The following is a 21,140-nucleotide window of genomic DNA, read 5'->3' as shown; positions in this document are numbered from 1 at the left end:
ACTCTCTCGATTTAGAAATGGTCCCTTTAGATTGGAAAATTGCAAATGTAACTCCATTATTTAAGAAAGGTGAGAGAGGGAAACCAGAAAATTATAGACCTGTTAGTCTAACATCTGTTGTGGGGAAGTTATTGGAATATGTAATTAAGGAAAGAGTAGCTGAGCACTTGGACAAATTTGAGCTGATTAGAGAGAGCCAACCTGGATTTGTAAAAGGTAGATCACGTCTAACGAACCTAATTCAATTTTTTGAGGAAGTAACTAAAGTAGTAGACTGGAGAATGTCTATGGATGTAGTTTATATGGACTTCCAGAAGACATACGATAAGGTTCCACATAAGAGACTGTTAGCTAAAATTAAAGCTCATGGAATTGAAAGCAAATTATTGACCTAGTTAGGAGATTGGTTAGGCAGTGGAATACAGAGAGGAGGGATAATGGGAATGTACTTGAATTGGAAGTAAGTGACTAGTGGTGTCCCACAAGGATTTGTAATAGGGACTCAACTATTCACTATATTTATTCATGACATAGATAAAACAAAAAAGCGCCATATATCCAAGTTTGCTGATGACACAAAGATTGGTGGCATAGTAAGTAGTGTAGATGGGAGCATAAATTTGTAAAGAGACATTGATAGATTAAGTGAATGGGCAAAACTGTGGTAAGATGGATTTTAACACAGGTCAGTGTGAGGTCATCCATTTTGGACCAAAAAAAAAGATCGATCCGAGTATTTTTTAAATGGTGAAAAGCTAAGAACAGTAGAGGGCTGAAGAGATTTAGGGGACCATGTACACAGATCACTAAAACGTAGCAGTCAGGTACAAAAAATAATCAGAAAGGCTAATGTAATGTTAGCCTTTTTTAAGTAGAGGGCTAGAATATAAAGGGGAGGAAGTTTTGCTGCAGCTATACAAAGCCCTGGTTAGGCCACATGTGGGGTACTGTGTACAGTTATGAGCACCGCACCTTAGAAAGGATATATCAGCCTTGGAAGGAGTGCAGCGCAGATTCACCAAAATGTTAACAGGGCTCCAAGGGTTAGATTATGAGGAGAGATTACATAAACTAGCCCTGGAATATAGAAGGTGATTTGATTGAGGTCTTTAGGATTTTGAAATGATAGGGTAGATGGAGAGAAAATTTTTCCACTGATGGGGGAGTCTAGGACAAGGGGAAATAACCTTAAAATCAGAGCAAGGCCATTCAGGAGAGAAGTTAGGAAACACTTCTTCACGCAAAGGATGGTAGAGGGTGTGGAACTCTCTCCCACAAAAAGCAGTTGGTGCTAGATCTTGTAATAATTCTAAATCTGAGATCGATAGATTTTTGCTAGCCAAGGGTATTAAGGGATGTGGATCCAAGGCGGGTGGATGGAGTTAGGACAAAGATCAGCCATGATCTCATTGAATGGCAGAACTTGCTCAAGGGGCTGAATGGCCTACTCCTGCTCCTATTTTCCTATGTTTGTTGCAGCAGCTCTGACACAAAAGAATAATGTGATTTGAGGCTGAATGAAGCTGCATCTCCCATGGGTTTTACAGTTCTTCTCAGCCTATTGGAACAACACTGTTAGCCTTACTTGAGTCCTCTAACCTATACTTTAACTTAAATGTTGGTGTCAAGATACTCTTTCAGCTCTTAAAGAATTAATAGCTGCCTTCCAAGTCCGAGACTGAGAGATTGAATTCCGAGATGCCGCTGGCCACCAGTCCCTTCAAATTCCTCAGTTATTTTTCTTCCAAGCTAGAGGCCACCTTCTAAATGAGAAATATTTGTTTCCTCCACTGTGATGCAACCTGTCATTGTTAGGTGCTGGGATCTTACAGGCTTCTGTAAAACAGGGTCGGGGAAGAGACAGCACAGACAAGGCAAGAGACCTTCTTCTAAATGAGAAATGTTTGTGTCCTACACTGTGTTGCATTGAGCCTGTAAGCCATCCACAGGCAGAAACCCATCACAAACAAACTTTCTAGCTTTACTGGGATGTCAACAATCTTTAATAAATAAAATGCAAGCTGAAAAGTAGCGACAAAAATGAAGTTTTTAGGACTTGCATACCAAATCAGATGGACTTTATTTTCAAATTAAAATCAGAAGCACCGAGCACGAAAACCTGACAAGCCTCAATGTGTCTGGCTTTATTGCTCGAGTCTTAAGGGCTGTTGAATTATTACTGAACCACCAAAAGTGGGTCAAAGGAATTTGGGCTGAGAGGCTGGTGCCATCATTTAGTAGTAAAACATTGATTGCATTTCCACATGTAGTGTCTTCCTCTTACTCGAGGATGACGATGCCAACAAAGAAGGGAGCATAAGTTCATGGTACATTGGTAACAATACAGGCCGATACATGCTAGACATTGTCAACCACAAGCCTCACATAAGCATGTTCCTGGGGAGTTCTTGTGTTGATCCCTCTGACCTTGCTGATCCTTCCGTGTTTCTTGCCTCCACACTGGCACGGGCTTGTGGCTCAAAACCTTTCACTCCTTCTTTCACTTCAGCATGTTATTGTTGTCTGCTAGTGACCAGTTTTTCCCAAGAGTCAATGACCATATTGCACTGCTTCAGGTGAACGTCTATGTTGCCCGCCATGCTTCCGTCTGCCATTCTTCATAAAACATCTGCTTCAGCAACTGTACGTTGTCCATCCTAACAACATGTCCAGTCCAGCGGAACTGAGCATTAATTTTCATAGCCTCAATGCTGATGCTGTCAGCATGTTCAGGCACTTTGATGTTCGTGATCCTGTCCTCCCCCCTAATACAAAGCAAGGTGCATAGGTGTCTTTGATCTAACCTTTCTAGTTGCTGAGTGTGCCTTCAATAGAGTGTCCATGTTTCGCATCCATACAGGAGATTGGTAAAGAAAATCACCTTATAAGCTTTCAGTTTCGTAGCAACCTTGATGCCGTGCTGTTTGCAAACACTTTTGAACAGTCTACCAAAAGCAGGAAAGTGGGATTTGACTAGGTGCCTCGTGCAGAAAAGCACTGGTTCAGACTTGATGATTCAAATAGCCTGTTTCTGACCTTTAACATTGCATTGGGTAAAATTTTGTCTTTAACACCCGGGCGGTAATCTGGCGGAGTGGATCGCCTGGCTGTCGTAGAATCTGCCTGATTTTCATTTCAATGAAGCAATCCCTATGCCCGAAGATGGAGGCCCGAGGATCATGAGGAATTGTTCCTCAGACCTCATCTAAATAATCATGGTGAGCTACCAGTGCCGGTTACACCTCCACAGGCAGCTCGCCTGATAGGAGAATCAAATTTTAGGCCGTATGCCTGACCGGCAGAAGCTTTCGGGTATGTCCCGGGGGGTGAAGGAGAACGGGAGCCGGGGAGATTGGGGGGGGGGGGGGGCGATCGCGGGCTGGCAACCGTCCTCAGGAGGATTGTACAGGAATGCTTTTTAAAATAAATTTTTAAGGAAAACTTAATTTTCATTGGTGGCATCTCTATGGGCCACAGCAGCTTCTAAAGAAACCCAAGAGGGGCAGGCCCGACATCGGTCCCACTCATCACAGACCAATTTTGGTGAGGAGTCTTAAACAGGTAATAGGCCCTTCATTTACATATGTAAAGGGCTTAATGCCTGTTTTAGGTGGCTGCCAAGGATGCCTGAAAAATGGCCCAAACCAATTTTGGGTTAGCTGTCCTTCAGGAGTCCTAGTGGCGCAGGACGTTCAATCAATCATATTTCTACCCTTCCAACAGCACCAAAACAGCCTTAACTAAAGTCATCAGCTACATTCTCTGTGACCGTGACTGTGGGGCATTATCGCTCGACTTCCATGACCTCTGTAACCTTTGACATGTTCAACCGCACCATCCTCCTCCAATCCCTCTCCTCCATTGTCCAGCTCAGTGGGACTGCCCTTGCTTGGTTTCATTCTTACCTATCTGGTCATTAGGGTCGCCAACCCTCCTGAATTGAATGGGAGTCTCCTGGAATGGAGGATTAATCTCTCGGGCACTGCTGCCAGCAACCCGGGTGACAGTACTTTGCATATGCGATTTGCGGCTGTGTACAATTCACAATGATGAATGTGCATTGCTCTCTGCAGATAGTCCGAGAGAGGATGTAATGAATGTAGGAACACAATCTGATCCAAGATCACGTTGCAGCCCCTCACATTTCCTGCTCCAAACACGATTCAACACAGTCCCCACCTTAATTGGATTTGTTCTAAGATTCTTGCGGTTAATGGCGGACGTCCCTACCCAGAATGCATAGCTGCTAGAATATGCCTTATCTATTTTAGCGAAAACTGCCCAGATCTCATAGCTCAAATGTTGTCATACTTTAAAAAAAAACCTTAATGCAAGCTTGCTATTCGCATTTAGAAACAAAGCACAGAAATAACTGAATCAACAAAGTTTTAAATTGAATACCTCGTCCTCATAATGTATCTATTGTGTTTTTTCCATCAAACTGAGTTAATTCAATTCTTTTAAGTCATCACTCAATCATTCTCTAAATTACATCAATAAAAGGGCAAACATCAGTATATTACAATGGAAAATATTTTTTCAAAATTATGTCACCAATGCCCAACATAAATTGTGCTCGCTTAATTCAGAGAATAAACTGCACAATCATATTTTAAATATTTTTCAATTGAAATAATACAAATAATATATGGAACAACAGAGTGGCTAACAGGGTTTTTCCTCCTGCACATAGCAATCTCACCTTCTCTATGTGTATATTTTCTGTATTATTGTTGCCCAGTGCCTTTGGGGAGGACAACATGGGGTGAAATCCCTGCTGATTATTTTCGCAAAAAATCTGGTGTGAGTGCAAAATGAGATTAACTTATTTTTGTACATGCCAATGTTTCTGATATTATTATTAACCCATAATTTCACAGCAGAAAAGGCTCTTTGTAACCAGCTGGTGAATTTCGTAACACATTCTAAATTTTCCTGTATGCAAGCAAAGAGCTGAGTTGTGATTTGACATTAGCATTTCTTGCTATCAAAATGCAAATGTGCAGGAGGTAAAATTAGTAAGCAATTTGTACCCTGGAAACTGCAGAGAAAATTAGTTCTTCTGAAAATAAAAAACTAACTTCTAGAAATAATCGAGGACAGCAAAAAGACAAATACCTGATGCCATGACATCCTGCTGGAGATATGTTCTCACTCCCTCCTGCAACTGGACGAGATGGGTTATACTTACAAATAAAGCCGCCATTTCTCTTTGTATTCCCTGTGGTGACATGATCCCACGCACGTTAGCCGCCTTAACCTGTTACATATATAAAAAACACCATAATTTGTCTTTGGTTTTACTTGCCAAACAAAGTTGAGAGAATGGAAATGGATCAGGTATTGGCCACCCATTCATCGAGGAGATCTAGTTACATAAGAGTGCACGGTAGTGTAGTGATAATCGTGATTAATAATCCAGAGAACGTGAGTTCAAATCACACCATGGCAATTTGAGAATTTGTATTAAGTTTAAAAATGCAACTGGTTTAAAAACCCAACTGGTATATTTGTGTCCTTTAGGGAAGAAAGCCCACTGTCCTTACCTGGTCTGACCTATGTGTGACTCCAGTTCCGCACCGACTTGTTTGACTCTTAACTGCTCTCTGAAGTGGCCTATCAAGCCACTCAGTTGTGTTGAACCACTGTGGTTTGAGAAGTAGGCCCACCATCACCATCTCAGGGCAACTAGGGATCAGCAATGATTGCCAGATTTGCCTGCAACACCCACATCCCGAGAATTAATTTAAAAATGTTCGATTGCTTTTCGAAAGTTGTTTTGTTGTATAAGAGAAAACTCCGTCTACATAACTGTTTACAAAAGATATGAGAAAATAAATATTAAATGCAGGTTGCATCTTGAAATCTGGAAATGCTAGTGGTAGAGCTGCCAAATAGTTTCACGAGAAATTACATGGAGTTACATAGAGTCTACAGCACAGAAACAGACCATTCCGGATGCTGGAATTTATGTTCCACACGAGCCTCCTTCCACCCCTTTTCATATAACTCTCTTAGCATATCCTTCTATTCCTTTCTCCCTCATGTGTTTATCCAGCTTCCCCTAAAATGCATCTATTCTATTGCCTCAACTATTCCTTGTGGTAGCGTGTTCTGCATTCTTACCACTCTTTGGGTAAAGAAGTTTCTCTTGAATTCCCTATTGGATTTATGACGTCTAATTTTGGACACCTCTACAAGTGACAACATTTTCTCTATGTCTACCCTATCAAACCCTTTCATTATCTTAAAGCCTGCTCTCAGGCCAACTCTCCGCCTTCTCTTTTCTAGAGAAAAGAGCCCCAGCCTGTTCAGCCTCTCTTGATAAGTGTATCCTTTCAGTTCTGATATCATCCTTGTGAATATTTTTTGCACCTTCTCAAATGCCTCTACGTCCTTTTTAAAATACGGAGACCAGAACTGTTCACAATACACAAGTGTGGTCTAACCAAGGTTCTATGTAAGTTTAACATAACTTCTCTGCTTTTCAAATCTACCCTCTAGAAATGAATCCCAGTGCTTGGTTTGCTTTTTTTATGCCCTTATTAACCTGCATCACTACTTTTAGTGATTTGTGTACCTCTACCCCTAGATCCCTTTGCCCCTTTACTCCATTTAGACACTTATTATCCAAGCGGTATATGGCCTCCTTCTTCTTTCAACCAAATGGGCCATTTATATGCCCATTCTACAAATGTTTTAATGTTTTTCTGTATTTTGTCGCATTCTTCCTTTGTATTAACTACACCTCCCAATTTGGTGTCATCTGCAAATTTTGAAATTGTACTTCCGATTCCCGAGTCCAAATCATTAATTTAATTTGTGAACAACGGTGGTCCCAGCACCAATCCCTGTGGAACACCACTTCCCACCTTTTCCCAGTCTGAGTAGCTACCCTTAACCCCTACTCTCTTATGTTTTGTAGCCAGCTAGCTATTCATTCTGCTACTTGTCCTCTGACTCCACTTGCTCTGATCTTAGTCATGAGCCTACTATGCAGTACCTTATTGAAGGCCTTTTGAAAATCTAAATATATTATGTCTACTGCATTACCCTTGTCTACTCTTTCTGTTACTTCTTCAAAGAATTCAATAAGGTTGGCCAAGCATGACTTTCCCTTTAGAAATCCATGATGACTATTCTTTATTATGTTTTCTGTTTCTAGGTGTTTTTCTGTACATCTTTGAGTAAAGATTCCATTATCTTTCCTATTACCGACATTAAACTAACTGGTCTATAGTTCCCTGGACTTATTCTAGCTCCTTTTTTTAAATATAGGAATGACATTAGCTGTCTGCCAGTCCACTGGCACTATTCCCTTTTCTAATCAATTTTTGTATTATGTAATGGTGCTTCTGCTATCTCTTCCCTAACTTCTTTTAATATGCGCAGATGCAATCCATCTGGACCGGGGGTTTTATTCTATCTAAGTTTGATTAGTTTATCAATTATCTCTCCCCTTTCTATCTTAAATGTTTTTATATCTTTTTTGATCTCTTCTTTTAATGTCATACCCACCTTATTAGTCTCCCTGGTAAATACTGAGGAAAAGTAACTATTCAATACTTCTGCCATTTCGCTCTCATTATCTGTGAGGTTATCTTATGCATCCCTTAGTGGCCCTGTCCCTATCCTGATTTTTCTTTTGTTACTTATGTGTCTGTAGAATTCTTCACTATTTCTTTCTTTATTCCTTGATAATTTAATTTTGTAGTTCCTCTTTGCACTCCTAATTGTTTTTTGACTTCTTTCCTAACCTCTTTGTATTCCCTTTTGTCATTGTCTCCTTTATTGTCTATATATTTAGTATATGCCTCTTTTTTAATTTCAGTTTTACCCTTATCTTTTTATTCATCCATGATGTTGCATTCTTGGCTAGTTTGTTTTTGTTTTTTAGAGGCATCTATTTCTCCTGAACTCTATTGATCACAGTTTTAAATATTTCCCACTATTGTTCTATCTCTTTGTCAACATATTTTGCCAGTTGACCGTCTCTTGTTCCATTCTTATCCCTTCAAAATTAGCTTTATTCCAATCTATTACTTTGGTCATTGTCTTTCTCAATCAATATTTTAAACCTTATTATGTTATGATCGCTATTGCTTAGATGTTCCCTTATGTTTACTTCCCTTTTCTGCTCTGGTTCAGTTCCCATTACTGGATCAGTAGTGATTCCTCTCTTATTGGGCTTTTTACATATTAGGTAAGAAAGCAGTCCTGATTTATTATTAAATTATTTCAATTGGTATGTTTCTCAATTAACATGATTGTTTAAGACATAGGTCTTCAGAAGTTTAATGCTTCATTGGATATATTAACATATTTTACAAGTTCCAGACACTGAGAAACAGAGTCTCGAACGAGAAAGTTAGAGTAAAGGGTTTAGCATGTGTGGCCTAACTTTATAAGGTAAACGCAATAACATTTGCAAACTGCAGGAAAACGTCATGCGAACAAACATTGTGTGATCAAACAAAGTGATTGGCTGTCACACGATCAGATGTCACGTGATCAAACTTCCAGGAATTCGTCCAACCAGAGTTGGCAACCCTACTAGAGTCAGATCATCTGTCCCAACTTCTCTGCTATTTTCAGCTTTATATCTCTTCTGTGCATGCCCTGATTTCACAAAGGATTGTGGGATGATTTGCTTCTGGTACAAATGAGGTTTGCAAATGTTCTCACTGCAACAGAAACAAGTGTGCATCAATACCTCACTGTTACCATTCAGCCCTATACGCAGCTTTCAAATACAAAGTGCTCGCCCAAAGGAAACCTGATGACAGGACAGCATAAACCTATAAACTGTTAAATGCAAAGGATGGCACCAATAATTTGATTTGGATCCCATTGATTGCCTGGATTTTCAATTTTCTGTGTAGCAGCATAAGAATACTGTGTAGCTGACGGTAGAATAAGGGCCGTCGGTGGAGCCATTTAAATTCCTGTTTTCCACTTTAAGTCTTAGTTATCCCCAATAACACCATTTATTACAAAATACCTTGAGATATACTACAGCTTGCGCATTGCTCTCCATTACCATCAGTGAATCACAATGTTATTGAAATTCACTTACTGCAAGGAGTTTCCAGGGCACCAATCAATTAGAAGAGGCTGCTTGGTGACAGCAGGCAACTACAGCAACAAATAATAATAAACTGCTGTCAACCACTCAGTGTGGGGTAAGCTGTTCATAAAGTGTCACATGAAGACAGAACCTTGGCTCCTGGTGTGCCCACTTACTGCAAAGAAACAAATAACGGTACAATAACATTTTCTGTGTCCTGTCATATTGGTGGATAACAAATAGGGCATAAATAAGTCATAAAATAGTTGTTTTTTAGAATGTGCTTTGTTTGCGGTTCAGTATAAGAATACTAGTTTGGGACTGCCGCTTGACTACCCTGTTGCGTGTAAATAATGGTGAGGAGGCAGGACCTGGGAATCCAGCAAATTTCCCTGCCTCCCACCTCTACTACCGCTGACTCCGAGTATGTAAGGAGAAGATGGTGATAGATCCTGGGGCAATGGTGGGAGGCTTGCCAAAGATAGAGGCCCTAGTGATGGGTACTTCTGACCTTTTTTAGTATACGGCTCAATTTTGCTTTAGATTTTCAAGGCACTCCAGCCCCCTTTAAACATGGCTTCTTTGGTTCTGGCACATTTCATTGACCAGCAATGGTGGACTCCCTTTCTGTGCCAGCCATCCCTCCGGTAGCCCATCCTGCAGAGCTAATGACCGCCACCCTCCACCACCCCGATCCAGAAAAATGGGTTGGGTTCACATGAGTGGCAGATTCCTCATGTCTGATGGGAGATTATTTATCTGACTCTTGGCTGAAGGGAAGGGGATTGCATCTTTATTCCCTGGGAATCTGGTGTTGAGTGTGCATCTGAACCTTGGTGATTGAATGATCATGGAAAGTACACCTCTGTTCCCTGGCTAATTTGAGTATTGAGTATTGAAATTTTCCAATTGTGAAGCTTAAAAAATCAATTGCTGATCTTCATTCCCTTTGATCTGATTCATTATCTCTTGCAGCTCCTTACTTCCTCATGTCTGTTAATTGTACTGATATTTACCACATTTGTTAGGTAATATTGAAACAAGCAAATAGCACATAGGTGTTAAGTTGTCATAAGAAATGCTATTACTGAACCTGCCTGCTGTTAGCACTGACATCTGTTCACTCACCCGTGATCACATTTTAAAACTGCCTACCTGTTAGTTAATATTTCAAATTGGACCAATTAGTGTAGGTTCTCAGAGTGAAAAACCATTGTTTTTGAGCTATATTCATTGCTTATAAGAAATATCAATTTTTAATGTTGAAGAGTTTTAAAGGAATGCTGAGAAATGTACAACTTTACTTTTTTTTTAACCTGGGCCACCAAAGCAAACAACAATTAACTAGTTAATCAATAGTTGAAACTATCAAAAGACAGGAGGCTTTTGTGTATTACTGAATGTTCCCTTCTACAAGAAAACCTTGTATTTATTTAGCTCCTTTAACATAGGAAAACATCCCAGGGTGCTTCACAATCAGGGTAATCAGATAAAAATTCACTCCAAGGAAAAGGAAGAGATAGGAAGAGGTAACTAAAAGCTTGGTCAGAGAGGTAGGTTTTAAGGCGGAAAGAGAGATGGAGAGACAGAGAGCTAGGGAGGAAATTCTAGAGCTTAGGTCCTAGATGGCTGAAGGCACAGCCACCAACGGTGGGGTGAATGGAGTGAATGATGCGTAAGAGGCCTGGGATGGAGGAATGCAGAGTTCTTGGAGGGTTGTAGGACTCGAGGATGTTACAAAGATAGGAAGGGGTGAGGCTTGGAGAGAATCAAACACAAGGATGAAAATTTTAAATTTGATGCATTGGTGGACTGAGAGCCGATGTCGGTCAACAAGCACTTGGTGCGAATCACGATACGGGCAGCAGAGTTTTGGATGAGCTCAAGTTTATGGACGTGGAGGGTGGGAGACCAGCCAGGAGAACATTGGAATAGTTGAGTCTGGAGGTAATAAAATCATGGATAAAGGTTTCAGTGGCAGATGGGCTGAGGCAGAGCTGAAACAAGCGATGTTACGGAGGTAGAAGTAGGGTTGGAAGCTCTGCTCATGTTCAGATAGGATGGAGAGGATGCGAACAATCTGGTTCAGCCTGAGAGAGTGGCTGGGGAGGGGGATGGAAATCTATTTTAAAATTGTGCTGGTTACTCTGAATAAAACCAAGGGAAAAGAATGTTGTTGCTTGAGCACATGAACTTTCTACTTTGCAGTTTCACCATGGAGCCCAACTATGACTTCCTTTACCTTTATGATGGCCCAGACAGTAACAGCCCTCTGATTGGAAGCTTTCAAGATAATAAGCTGCCTGAGCGGATTGAGAGCAGTTCAAACAACATACACTTGGCCTTTCGAAGTGATGGCTCTGTTAGCTTTTCAGGATTCCACATTGAATATAAAGGTTAGTATAGTAACTCTGGGATTTTCGTTTTACATTCTTTGTTAATTTGTGGTTGTATGTTCGAAATAATGCAGAATCTAAATTGTGTTGCAGTATGCATCTGAAATCCATTTTTCACGGTTTTAAATGCTAGTATACTCTTCTTGGTAATTTTTCAAACTGAGCTATTAAAGTAATATCCTTGCAGAAGAAATGAACTGAAAAGATGGTTTCAAAATGCTGCCCTAATTTATAAATAGGTGACTTTGTTGGTGGACTGCCAGAAATGCAACTCAGCTGATTTTGGGTACTTTTTAATCAATAGCAAAAACAATATTTATTAGCCAGCAGCAAAAGCAGTAATGCCATTAAAAAGAAGTCTTTCTGTAAATCATGAATGCAGTGGAAGAACTTAAGGGGAACAAAGGATACAATACCAAATTGATGAAACCGAGACATTTAGATAGTTTAAAATAGATTTCGAGTCATATTAGGAGAAAAAATTCCATGAGAACTAAAAATCTGAGGAAATTTGCATTTGTAAAGCAATAATAGTTTATGTCTATGGAACAGGATATGTATTATGGCAGTGACAAGAATAAGAATTGGTTCCCTGATGCCTCAGCTTGTAAAATCACCAAGTGGTGCACGACTGAACCATACAGAACAAGAGGATCCCAGGTTTGATGTCTGGTTTATGATTGCCATCAAGTTTCAGGGGAAGCACCACAATTGGTTTCCATTTTCTTGGGCCACAAAAGGGATAAGTATCAACTAGACTTTTCCCTCATCAGTAACTTTCAACTTCACCCCCGGATGAGACGTTAAACCAAGATACCGTCTGCTCTATCGAGTGGATGTAAAAGATCCAATGGTACTATTTTGAAGAAAGCAGGGTAGTTCTCACTCGTGTCCTGGCCAAAATTTATCCTTTAACCAACACCTAAAACCAATGATCTGGTAATTTATTGCTATTTGTGGGAAATTGCTGTGCGCAAATTGGCTGTGGCATTTCCTACAGTGACTACACCAGATTTGATTCTGTCTTTGCTGAGCGAGTACCAGTTGTGGTTCTACAATTGGTGCCAGTGACCCTAATCTAGCTAGATGAAAAAACAATCAGATAGGTCTTGAGCTCCTGATCACTAACCGGCGTACCCTGGAAAGTGCGTGCATGTGGTCGTCAAGTAAGGTCAGGGGATTGGGCTCGGCTGTGATGTGCTTCACATTCAAATAGCCTGCCATGGTTCACTGACAAGGCCAGCTGGGTTAGCTACAGAGAGCTGCTCACTAGGAGTTAAAATTGCATCAGGGCTCTGGCTAAGTGATAGGACCCAAATTGCATATATTTATGGGGCTCCCACCTGAGTCAGGTAGGCACCTCCACCGTGGGGCAGGAATTGAGAGGTAAGTGTACCGCTTGTATTTTGACTCCCATTCTGCACAATTCCCATCAGGCAGAAGAAGCTGAAATTCTCCCTTATATCTTCTGAATGTTATAGTCTACTTCATTTCTGGTCTGGAACTTGGCATTGCGAGCTTACATAAATCAGATAGATGTGCACTATACATCATAAGACAGTTTATATATCTGTTCACAGTTCAGTTAACATTGCCACTGCATTGTTACTGAGATATGACCCTGTAATCCTTAACTCACACTTCAAATAATTGCATCTTGGATATTCGATCATATCAGCTGTCATACAGATGCAGTCTTACCTATGTGGGTGAGTGTTCTGCCTGGTGTCTTAGTCCTGACTCCCATCGACTGCCCTAACAATAAATCCTTTCCTGTTAAATCGAATCAGATGGCAAATAAATTATAAATGCTCATGCATTAACTCCCAATACTTTCTTTGGCAATTTCTGCACACTGTTACCTGCAGTTATATCACAAATCCACTACTTCATACTTTTAATAGAAAGATCCAAAATCAAATTTATCTGTTGAATAAATTAACCTCTTTCCACATTGGGCATTAGTTTCTCTGTGATTTGGTGGGTCTGTCCATCTCCTACGATGGTCAGGGAGGTATTCGACCATGGTCTTTCTCCAATTCGAAATGGAAAGTTGAATATTTCATCATTTTGGGAACAGGAGGACCTTTTGATTTAGACCCAGCCTATTTTTGAATGCAATTGAATTGAAAATGTGAATCTGTTCAAATGCTCAACTTTGTTTTCCTCAAATAACATGTACAGTACAAACTATTTCTGTGCACTATGCACACTTCTGATCTCCATATTACAAAAAGGATATAGAAACACTAGAGAAAGTGCAAAAAATATTTACAGGGACAATAATAGAGCTGAGTGGGTACAACTATCAGGGAAGACTGAACAGGCTGGGGTTCTTTTTTCTAGGAAGGAGAAAACTGAGAGGTGACCTAATAGAGGTCTTTAAAATTATGAAGGGGTTTGATAGGGTACACATAGAGAAGATATTTCCACTTGTGGGAGAGTCCAAAACTAGGGGCCATAAATATAAGATAGTCACCAATAAATCCAATAAGGAATTCAGGAGGAACTTCTTTACTCAGAGTGTTGAAAATGTGGAACTCGCTACCACATGGAGTGGTTGAGGCGAATAACATAGATGCATTTAAGGGGAAGCTAGATATGTACATGAGGGAGAAAGGAATAGAAGGATATAATTATAGGGTTACATGAAGTAGGTTGGGAGGAGGCCCGTGTGGAGCATAAACACTGGCGTGGACCAATTGGGACGAATGTGCTGTAAATTTTATGTAATTCTATGTTTCAAAGCAGCTTGAGAAGAATTTGATCCTCATAAGAACATAACAAAAAATAGGAGCAGGACTCGGCTAAATGGCCCATCGAGTCTGCTCCGCCATTCATTAAGATCATGGCTGATCTTCGACCTCATGTCCACTTTCCTGCCCGATCCCCATATCCCTTGATTCTCTTAGATTCCAAAAATGTACCAACCTCAGCCTTATATATATGCAATGAATAAGCATCCACATCCCTCTACGGTAGAGAATTTCAAAGATTCACAACCCTCTGTGAAGAAATTCCTCCTCATCTCAGTCTTAAATGGCTGACCCCTTATCCTGAGACTATGCCCCCTAGTTCTAGACTCTTCAGCCAAGGGGAACAGCCTCTCAGCATCTACCGTGTCAAGCGCTCTCAGAATCTTATATGTTTCAATGAGATCCCCCATCATTCTTCTACACTCCAGAGAGTATAGGCCCATTCTACTCAATTTCTCCTCATAGGACAACTATCTCATACCAGGAATCAATCTAATGAACCTTCACTGCACCGCCTCTAAGGCAAGTATATCCTTCCTTATGTAAGGAGACCAAAACTGTGCATGGTACTCTAGGTGTGGTCTCACCAAAGCCCTGTACAATTGCACCAAGACTTCCTTATTCTTGTACTCCAACCCCCTTGCAATAAAGGCCAACATACCATTTGCCTTCCAAATTGCTTGCTGTACCTGCATGTTAACTTTCTGTGCTTCGTGTACAAGGACACCCAGATCTCTCTGAATGCCAATATTTAATAGTTTCTCATCATTTAAAAATTTATTTTTTTCTATTCTTCCTACCAAAGTGAATAACCTCACATTTCCCCACATTATACTCCATCTGCCGCCTTCTTGCCCACTAATTTAACCTTTGCAGACTCTTTGTGTCCTCCTCACAGCTTACTTTCCCACCTAGCTTTGTATCGTCAGCAAACTTGGATACATTACACTCGGTCCCTTCATCCAAGTCATTAAAATATATTGTAAATAGCTGAGGCCCAAGCACCGATCCTTGTGCCACCCCACTAGTTACAGCCTGCCAACCCGAAAATGACCCGTTTATTCCTCCTCTCTGTTTTCTGCCGTTAACCAATCCTCTATCCATGCTAATATATATAATAATATATTACCCCAACCCCATGAGCCCTTACCTTGTGTAACAACCTTTTGTGTAGCCCCTTATCAAATGCTTTTTGAAAATCCATATACACTACATCCATTGGTTTATCTACCGCTTTATCTACCCTGCTAGTTACAGCCTCAAAAAACTCCAGTAGATTTGTCAAACACGATTTCTCTTTTGTAAAACCAAGTTGACTCTGCCTAACCATATTATGATTTTCTACGTGCCCCGTTACTACATGCTTAATAATGGATTCCAGCATTTCCTGACTACTGATGTCAAGCTAACTGCCCTGTAATTCCATGATTTCTCTCTCTCTCCTTTCTTGAATAGCAGTGTTACATTTGCCACCTTCCAATCCATTGGGATCGTTCTAGAATCTAGGGAATTCATGGCTCATATTAGACATTTTGATCCTGAGTGGCATAACCACTCATTTACAATGTCCTGAAAAGGAAATTGTCCTTATTTAAATACACCAATTATTATTATGTGAAATTCATAGAAGAATATTGTTGATAAATATCAAAAATTGTTGTTTATCCAAAATATTTAACAAATATATATATAGAATTGTTCTGAAAACTTCCTTCTTTTTGATTATTTAGCAAAACTTCGTGAATCATGCTTTGATCCTGGGAGTGTCATGAATGGCACCAGATTGGGAATTGACTTTAAGCTGGGATCGACCGTTACTTATTATTGCGATGCAGGCTATGTGTTGCAAGGTTATTCAACCCTTACGTGCATTATGGGGGATGATGGGAGACCTGGATGGAATAGAGCTTTGCCCAGCTGTCATGGTAGGAGCCATTCGACTTTGCTTTTAATATTGAATATGTTGTAATTAAAGCAAATCATAACACAAAATGTAAATTGCTTGTTAGCTTAGTCAACCAAAAAAAAAGCATAAATTATTTTTGCCCAAAATAAAGCGAAGTAGTTTTCAGCTATGATATCAAATGTGGTTGCATATGATTGTAATTTTAAAAACTGAAACAAATAACTAAAATGCAGCAGCAACAATGTAACTATTTTTGGGGATAGTTGGCTACAAGATTTTGCATTCATGGGAAAATCTGAATTCAACTAACATCAATATAAAAATCATAAATGATCAGAATGAAAAGTAATGTAATTTATAAATTCAAAACTCATTCTAAATTATTAAGGTTGACTGATTGCCCAAGGTGACCGAACACTGTGGTGTTAGGTATTGCTCTGATTGCTATTTGTAGTCACATTGTGAATGTGTTCATAATGATTTGCTGTGGTTGATATTTAGAATGAAACTAAACAGCTACTTACTGTGTAAAACTAATGAGCCAACAGTCAGCCCCTAAAGATTTTGTGATTTGAATCTGAAGGAGGTTTGGGTTAATTATTTCATCCCTCAGTGATGATGTAGAAATAATGGAAATTAATATGATATATACTTTAGCACTAAGATTAAGGCAGAAGTAACATATGCACTGGAATAGGTGAGGCTTAGCATCAATAGCGTTGGCTAAAATCTGATCATTCAAAATTCAGGTATTCTCTCATTCCTAGTTGGGATGTTTTTTGACTGACTGCTGTCCAGCTAACCCACATTTTGTTCTGAATTTGTGTTGGGTTCTGATAAAAGCACAGAATCTGGAAGCTTTCGGAGTGTGCTTTGTAAAAAGGATCTTGGGTATCAGATGGGAAAAAAAGAGTAACTGATGTTGAAATAATGAGTAGCTTCCTTGCAGTAACCGAGTATATTATGCCAAGATCATCAGGATGAGCATGCAGGGTGTGGTATAACTGAAGATTGTTACTCTTGAATGGTAATAGAATAGGTCTTAACCAAGAAAAGGCTAATTGAAGACAATGATGAGATGATGGAACTGTGTACAGCAGGACCTAAATGGAAGAACAACGATGATTGGATACTGTGGGGCATGTAGAGGGGAGTGCATAATGGCGAGATATTACGGCATCTGTGGCCAGCCTGATAATGATTGACTGGCAGTGTCCTTCCATTGAAACAGTTTGGGCATTAGTACTGCAAAGCAAACCTTTGCTCCATTGGCTGGATGTTCAAAACAGCAGAGCCAAAACACAAAGGGGTGTAAGGACGATACAAAGAAGTGACACATTACAAAGGTTATTGGTACTGGCAATTAAACATTGGCTCGCCTCCAAGGAAACCTTAAGCATTTTGTGTGTTCAAACAGTATCATTAAAATTCAAATTGTTTGGAGTAAATGTCAAATTGTTAACTGTGCTGAATAGATGAGTCGAGCAGAAAAAGACTAGAATGCAGATATAGACATTATTACTGTTTCAACCTTATGAGCTTACCAGCTGTGAGAATGAACACTGCTGCTCTCCTAACCTGACAGCTATGTATGCTAAACATGAAAACACCATCACTAAATTCTTTCTGTGACTGAAAAATGTTATGACTCAATAGAATTCAACTTGGTGAATAAACGGAGTTAAATTTTTTCAATTGGCAGTTTAACAACATATTCCACCACATCACTTTAAACAGTCATTTTATTTATGAGTATCTCAAAGTGGGCTTCTATAAAAACTGTTGCACCCCTTGATGATAAGTCCCTTGTTTTGGAAACTCCCGGTATTTCTTGCTTTTCTTCTTCAAATTTTCGGGGGGATTATGGCACTCACTAACGTGAGGATGCGGTCGTTGAGATGAGGACTGCCTGATACAATAATTACTGTTATGTACAAGGAAAATAATGGGCTGATAATGTAGTCTTGGCTACGCAATCGCATAATGCAAGGTCAACTCATCATAATGATTAAGTTCTGCTCCCAACACAATGCTAAGGACAGGCTGGGAGAGCATTGAGTTCGCGAGGGTGCGATTTTCTGTGTCAGCAGGATGTAAACAGCTGCTATTTTCTCTGGGAAAAAGGATCCCATTTGGGAGGAGGGGAGGGGAGGAGGACGTGACTGGTTATGGGACCAACATTTCAGCAGCAGGTAAACTGGGTTGCCCTACTGGCATAACAGGGCCCTCCCAGGAATATTCAAAAAAAAATTTCTGCGGCCCCTCCTTTGCAGCGCCCGTTTGCAATGGGTATTGAGAAAATGAATGCTTCTCAGTGGCTCCATCTGCGTTCTGGGATCAGTCCTCACTTGAAAGAAAAATGGGCCCTGAATGAACCTTGGAATTAACTGAACTTGCCAAAATCAGTATCAATGAGGCAGTAACGGCCTCAAAATGGGGTCGGTAGACTTACCACCCCATTAACACCGACAGCCGGCTCACTGCCATTTTGATGGATCTACCACTGAGTGGCCGAAGTATGAGAGATTGATAGCATTTTGAGGAATATGGATATTACAAGTTTCAGGTCTGCCTTAGATATTCTGTAAGGTACAGCAGTGCTGGGTACTCCTGTCAGTGGTCTGAACAGCTTATGCTCAGGATTGTGCCTGTACTGTCCAATATCTAACTATATTATAGTATAACCCACGGGTGTAACAATAGGACACCGTTGTGATCTAAACTGGGTATTGTACCTTTCACACATGCCCGCATGCGCATTTTCCAATATTTCAGTAAGCAGTCTGAACATACCTTCGTGAGACCAGTCCTGATGCAATACATTAAGCTGCATTATTTTACAGGCAGCAAGTGAATATACGGAATAACAGTTTATGCACATCCCACTTCCTTCATTCAACCACAATTCTTCTCTCAAAAAATGTGAGAAAAAAAGAATAAGGCATGTACACTGTCCCTTCCATAGGCTAACTCACTTGTTTTTTAGCAATATATTTCTTTGCAGACAAATTCTAACTGCAAAAACTGATATCCTACATCTTGTCCATCCTACAAATAGAATTCAATCTGGAGAAGTGTGAGGTAATGCATTCGGGGAGGGCAAACAAGGCAAGGGAATACACAATAAATGGGAGGATACTAAGAAGTGTAGAGAAACAGAGGGAACTTGGAGTGCATGTCCACAGACCCCTGAAGGTAGCAGGACAGGTAGATAAGGTGGTTAAGAGGCATACATTATTAGCTGTGCCATAGAATATAAGAGCAGGGAGGTTATGCTGGAACTGTATAAAACACTAGTTAGACCACAGATAGAATACTGCATACAGTTCTAGTCACCACATTACAGGAAAGATGTGATTGCTCTAGAGAGAGTATAGAGGAGATTTACAAGGATATTGCCAGGACTAGAGAATTTTAGCTGTGAAGATTGGGTAGGCCGGGTTGTTTTCTTTGGAACAGAGGAGGCCGAGGGGAGATTTCATTGAAGTGTATAAAATTATGAGGGGCCTAAATAGAGTGGGTAGGAAGGACCTATTTCCCTTAGCAGAGAGGTTAATAACCAGGGGGCATAGATTTAAAGTAATTGGTAGAAGGATTAGAAGGGAGTTGAGGAGAATTTTTTTCAGTCTGAGGGTGTTGGGGGGTCTGGAACTCACTGCCTGAAAATGTGGTAGAGGCAGAAACCCTCAACTCATTTAAAAAGTACTAGGATATGCACTTGAAGTGCTGCAACCTACAAGGCTATGGACCAAGCGCTGGAAAGTGGGATTAGGCTGGATGGCCCTTTTTCGGCTGGCACCAACACGATGGGCCAAATGGCCTCCTTCTGTGCCGTATATTTCTATGATTCTATGATTTCTATGGCTTTCAGCTCCCGATCCACTTCATTTTATTCCAAGAAAGTGGAGGGGCTGTGCCTTCAATTTATTCCCCAAAAAGGGATTTGCCAGTCAGCCTGTCAACTAAATTGACTACGGGCTACCTGTTCTCTGAAGAGTATATTCGAAGCAGACACCTCATGTTTTGCTCACATTATTAGAATTATTCCCACCATAATAGGTATGATTATTTTGTTAGGTCATTGGAGACAAGATAACAAATTGCTTAATGTCCCCGATCATTGTAGACAGCAGTAATGATAATTGACTCGTTAACACATCAACTCCCCTCCTCCCTCCCGCCTCAGCGTTACAGCCTTGGGCCTTTTAAACCTTTGCAAATTCACTCTGCGTTACAATGCAACATTTCAACATAACTCATTCCCAAATCCTCAAAAATGAAAAATCTCACAACATGACAGTGGATAATTCAGCAGATGAGCTAAAGAATGAAATGTAAAGTGATGGACATTGAAAAAGAAAACATTCAAAATGATGAAGTTAAAAAAAAAAGTTTCTTTTTGCAATTATTGACCACTCATTTAAATTTTCCAGTCAAGATGAAGCTACTATCAAAATGGCTAGCCGAGTCCTGGGACGCAGCTGAACAATATTTGTTCAAAATAGAACGAGTAATTTTCAAACTTTGCGCTCCCGGCAGGCAAAACCTGTCTGTTAATTTAAATGCTTGCGCACTCAAAATTCCGACACTCAATCTCAGCAGGCAAGGCTTTCCGCCACAAGCATTTGGTTACAAAATTACCCCTATCGTGCAAGTTTTTTTTAGGCAGCTTGGCTCATAGGATGTCATTTACCTAGGCCCAACCATCTTCAGCTGCTTCATCAATGACCTTCCCTCCATCATAAGGTCAGAAATGGGTATGTTCGCTGATGACTGCACAGTGTTCAGTTCCATTCGCAACCCCTCAGATAATGAAGCAGTCCGAGCCCGCATGCAGCAAGACCTGGACAACATCCAGGCTTGGGCTGATAAGTGGCAAGTAACATTCGCGCCAGATAAGTGCCAGGCAATGACCATCTCCAACAAGAGAGAGTCTAACCACCTCCCCTTGACATTCAACGGCATTACCATCGCCGAATCCCCCACCATCAACATCCTGGGGGTCACCATTGACC

The 21,140-nt window shown here is 40.4% G+C and overlaps 1 protein-coding gene across 1 annotated transcript in view; it reads left to right on the top strand.

Moving 5' to 3' along the window:
- Nucleotides 1–21,140, top strand: part of csmd3b (CUB and Sushi multiple domains 3b) — a 1,733,930-nt gene that overhangs the window by 1,468,351 nt on the left and 244,439 nt on the right. The window contains exons 29-30 of the mRNA XM_067976258.1: nt 11,276–11,463; nt 15,950–16,144. Of these exons, the coding sequence (XP_067832359.1) occupies nt 11,276–11,463; nt 15,950–16,144 (383 nt within the window). The remainder of the gene's footprint in view (nt 1–11,275; nt 11,464–15,949; nt 16,145–21,140) is intronic.

The sequence above is a fragment of the Heptranchias perlo genome, chromosome 3 (genome assembly GCF_035084215.1).
Source record: "Heptranchias perlo isolate sHepPer1 chromosome 3, sHepPer1.hap1, whole genome shotgun sequence".
Lineage (NCBI taxonomy): Eukaryota > Metazoa > Chordata > Chondrichthyes > Hexanchiformes > Hexanchidae > Heptranchias > Heptranchias perlo.
The sequence above is the reverse complement of the archived record's forward strand: the minus strand, read 5'-3'. Positions and strand labels throughout refer to the sequence as shown.